At 39.9% G+C, this 4,116-nt stretch overlaps 1 protein-coding gene across 1 annotated transcript; it reads right to left on the reverse strand.

The window, feature by feature from the left end:
• Window positions 1–2,244: 2,244 nt before the first annotated feature.
• Window positions 2,245–3,232, reverse strand: LOC309487612 (uncharacterized protein; the record flags this gene model as incomplete). Its single annotated transcript, XM_082155334.1, has 4 exons — window positions 2,918–3,232; window positions 2,727–2,849; window positions 2,513–2,631; window positions 2,245–2,421 (listed from the first exon to the last, which is right to left on the reverse strand). The coding sequence occupies exons 1-4, from the start codon at window positions 3,153–3,155 to the stop codon at window positions 2,245–2,247; spliced, it is 657 nt and encodes a 218-aa protein (XP_082011460.1). The 5' UTR covers window positions 3,156–3,232.
• Between the last annotated feature and the right edge of the window lie 884 nt (window positions 3,233–4,116).

The raw sequence follows: 4,116 nt of genomic DNA on the forward strand, positions 1-4,116 counted from the left end.
GATATGGTTTGAGTATTGACGTACGTGTGCTTACTGGAGCTCCCCTGTTAGTTATACAGCAAAAGCACAACTATACTTTATACACTGTCTAACGTCTTTACACCTTCAACAGTTCACTCTACAGAAGTTCAACACGCAATTTTAACAAGGGACCCTGTTTACTCACATTTAAAAAAAACAGCCTCGCTGATCTCTGCGATGTTTGATAATGACATATGTTCTCCCGTGGCCTCCTGGGATAGAAAAGTATCGATCTACGAGCTCTTCAGAATCTGGGCAGAAGCAGTAAGCCATCCAGGAGCTTCTCACCTACTCTTTTACTGAGGTTTCGGACATACTACTTTCACATACTGTTTTCTCATACTATATAGTAGGAATATTCGGACGCACTATTAGTATACACAAGTCCAAAACTCACGAGAATTAGTACGTCACTCAGGTAATTCTCACCTACTCTTTTATGGATATTAAGGTTTTGGACATACTTATTCGCTCACCTACTGCTAAGTATGCGGTCTGGGACGCAGCCTAAGACCTAATGTTCCAAATCATAAATGTAGTATAAAGCCTCTACTTGAGCAACAGCTCAATTACTGAAATATTGAAACAAATTAAACTAAGTAGAGGATCACTGAAATATTAAGAATAGCTGGATCCAATCTCAGATGGAGGCATAGTAAGGTGTTGAAGTTCTTTCCATTACTTGACCATACAAAGAAAGGGTGTAAGGGGGAAAGCAAAGATGCAGTCAAGCACACATTCTTCCTCATCTCTACTTTGTCCTGATCCAATTACTTCTCTCCTCCAACTATTCCTCTCCCAGACATTTATTCTCTCTGCTTCTGAGTTGTTTGGCTTCCACATTGAACAAACCATTTCAAAGAGTCCCTTTCTTTGTAGGTCCAAGTAATGGAAAGAACTTCACCTTACTATGTCTCCATCTGAGATTGGATCTAGACACTTCTTAATATTTCAGTGACCTACTTAATGTTTGTACTTAATTGAGCTGCTGTTGCACAAGTAGAGGCTTTATACTACATTTAAGATTTGAAAAATTAGGTCTTAATTTCTATCATGCTGGGTTTAAGCACTTGTAAATTTGCAATAAAAAAAAAACATTGTAAACTAGTTTAAGGAAGGGAACAAAAACACAATTAGTGTCATGAAGTTTTATTAGGCTTATGACCCTGAAAAGGGGAAAATAAAGTCAGTCTCTTCCAGTATCAGTTTCCACTTTGGAACAACTTCAATTACTCCTCTCATTCATTGTTGGCGAGACCAGGAGATAGATTGTGACCGAGCAGGAGAAAAGACTGGATCCCGAGGATGCTGGGGCATGAATGGGTATTGAACACCAGGAGGCACAAAAGATTGAGGGCCATAAAACTGGGGATGATGGGGATGATGGGGATGATGGGGATGATGGGGATGATGGGGATGATGGGGATGATGGGGATGATGGGGATGATGGGGATGATGGGGATGATGGGGATGATGGGGATGATGGGGATGATGGGGATGATGGGGCATTGGGTACCTGAACGGTTGACGCTGAGGTGCTGCGAACGGATCAAACTGGGCAGCAGTGGTCGTGGAAGGTGTAGTTGTTGCTTCAACTGGTCTCTCGAAGTGGTACTGATGGGGATGATACATCGGGTACCTGGGCTTTTGAAGTTGTGGTGCTGCAGGGGAACCTCTAGAATGAAAGTAATATGGATGAAACATTGACATGCGATCCATTTGATGGAACATTTGTTGGTTAGGGTCTTGAAGAGTAGTAGTCTTCATTGTAGGTGGCACAGTGGGAGGTACAGGTCTTACACCAGGGCGACCATGAAAATATGGAGGATACCCCCAAGGTTTTCCATTTGGGAAAGGGTAAAACATTTGTTGACTGTCAGTTGGGTCCTGGACCGGATAAATGGTTGTTGGGGCCAGAGTTGGTTGTGTCACAGGACAAGAAAGAGTCACTTCCCGGTCACCGTACATCAAAAGTAGCTGCATATCATTATCCTGAGGAAGACATGAACCATCAACTAGCATACATAGTTGAATCAGACAAGGGCACTCTGTTATTCGTACCTTCATTTCCCAACAGCTTCCTGTGAATGGCGCAGTGATAACCAGTGAACCATCAACAATCTCCAATGTGAATGAACATTTAGAATATGCTAGAAGCAGAGGCTGCCATGATCCATCAACTAAGAGGAAAGAGAAAAATAAATAAAACAAAGCTCTCACCTCTTAGATTAAACTCAAATTAAGTGACTTGCCTTGAACTTTAACATTATCTGCTCTGACAGCAAGTGAGATAATCATGCCAGAAGGGAGGCAGGACACTTTAGGGAGGGGAGGACTCACAGGGCAAGACATTTGCACTGGAGACCCCATTATAAAGAGTGGCAGAACATAACGTCCACCCTGTTAGGAGATTTGAGGATGAAAAAAATAAGATAAAAACCATTCATGAATGGCCCACTTTTCACTTGTCATCTTTAGCATGCAGACTAACCTGTTGTCTGACATGACAGCCCTGGTATGGAGCATCAAGAGAAACATCTCTGCGTGCCCGCTTCAGGGAGAAACCACAGCTGGCTGGCATCTCAGACAAAGGCACTGGTGACTCAACTCCTGATTAAAAAAATATGATTTAAAAAAAAATTAAAAATATAATAATAATTTAAAAAACACACACACACACACACAACACCTCCAAAACAACTTACCTCGATCAACCAGAAAGTGTGGCATCCTTATTTGTCCTGGAATGCGCAAGGTCATTGAATCACTTCCACAGTGCACAAAGGGACCCAGACGTCGCAGCTTAGCTTTAGCAAGCTGGAACCGCTCTTAAAAAAATAATTCAAGTTAAGTTGTAATTAAAAGTAGGTCCACTTTAAATTAGATCTCAAATTACCTTCTTCATTTGACCGGTATTCATCAGACTGTTCTGCTGACCTCAGCCCAGATATTTCCATTTCTTTATCAGATACTACACCTTGAGCACCAATTAAAAGTTTGCCAAAATGGACAGTGTTTTCAGAGACTGTGCTGTAAGCAGTACCAGTTTCAGAAAAGGACTCAGGACTAGCCCTTAAAGACGTCAACATGGTCACAGACATCGTGAAAAGTAAGATGCCCTTTGTCCAAGGCATGGTGAGTTTGTTGTACTACTCAACAGAGCACCCCCTCAAAAAATAAAACAGTTACTAAAAGACTCTTGACTATAAACATTGACAAGCTTATTGACACATACTATGCTATTTGTACTCACTTTTGAATCACTCGCTAATACAAGTTGACCAATCAAATCTATTCCTCAATCAGCTTGTTGTTTTCACCTGTGCCTCATTAAGCTGACATACACAAGGGCTGAATTTGGAATAGCATACTAGCAAATACTGCAGAGTAGTATGTGTGTATGCTATTGACAATACAGTCAAGTGATGGCAAAATTCAGAACATTTGGTGTCTTTGTTGAAAGGACTCAGTAAGTTTACTATAAGGTACAGTAATCACTTTAGTTATTATAATGCAAGATTCAGAAGTGTCACAGTACATAGACAACAATACAATTTTTATTGTATGATAAAAAATAACATACAAATTTTAGTCATGTGTCTGGGATACGTGAATATACATACAGAGTCGAGAGAGCTTTTAAAAATGATTCAATAATGTACTTTATCCATTACACTTTTGTTTAATAGTATACATTTTTGTGTCCATTGTCTATTTAAAAAAAAAAAAAAAAAAAAATCTGCAGTCAAAAATAATATAAGAATCACATTACTTGAATACTATAGAATATTGTTTCCATTTAAAAAAAATATTAATCTGCTATTTTGCATGTGGAAAGTGCTAAACTAAAAGACTGACGTCACCTCCACTCGCTATGCTGGTGCAGTCTTCTCACCGTGACTCTTGGGATGGCCGTATCTCTCTCCCACACTTTTCTAATGGTCCCTGCACCCAGTTGTTCAAAAGTAACCTGATCCGATTTCAGTTATCGTATTGGTTCAAATCTTGAAAATGGATTGTTCAAAAGAAAAAAGGGGGTTCTGGAATCGGATAAGATCTCAAAATCCAAACTTGGTTTTGATCTGGATCAAATTG

The sequence above is a fragment of the Leuciscus leuciscus genome, assembly GCF_965113295.1.
Source record: "Leuciscus leuciscus genome assembly, chromosome: 23".
Taxonomy (NCBI): Eukaryota; Metazoa; Chordata; class Actinopteri; order Cypriniformes; family Leuciscidae; genus Leuciscus; species Leuciscus leuciscus.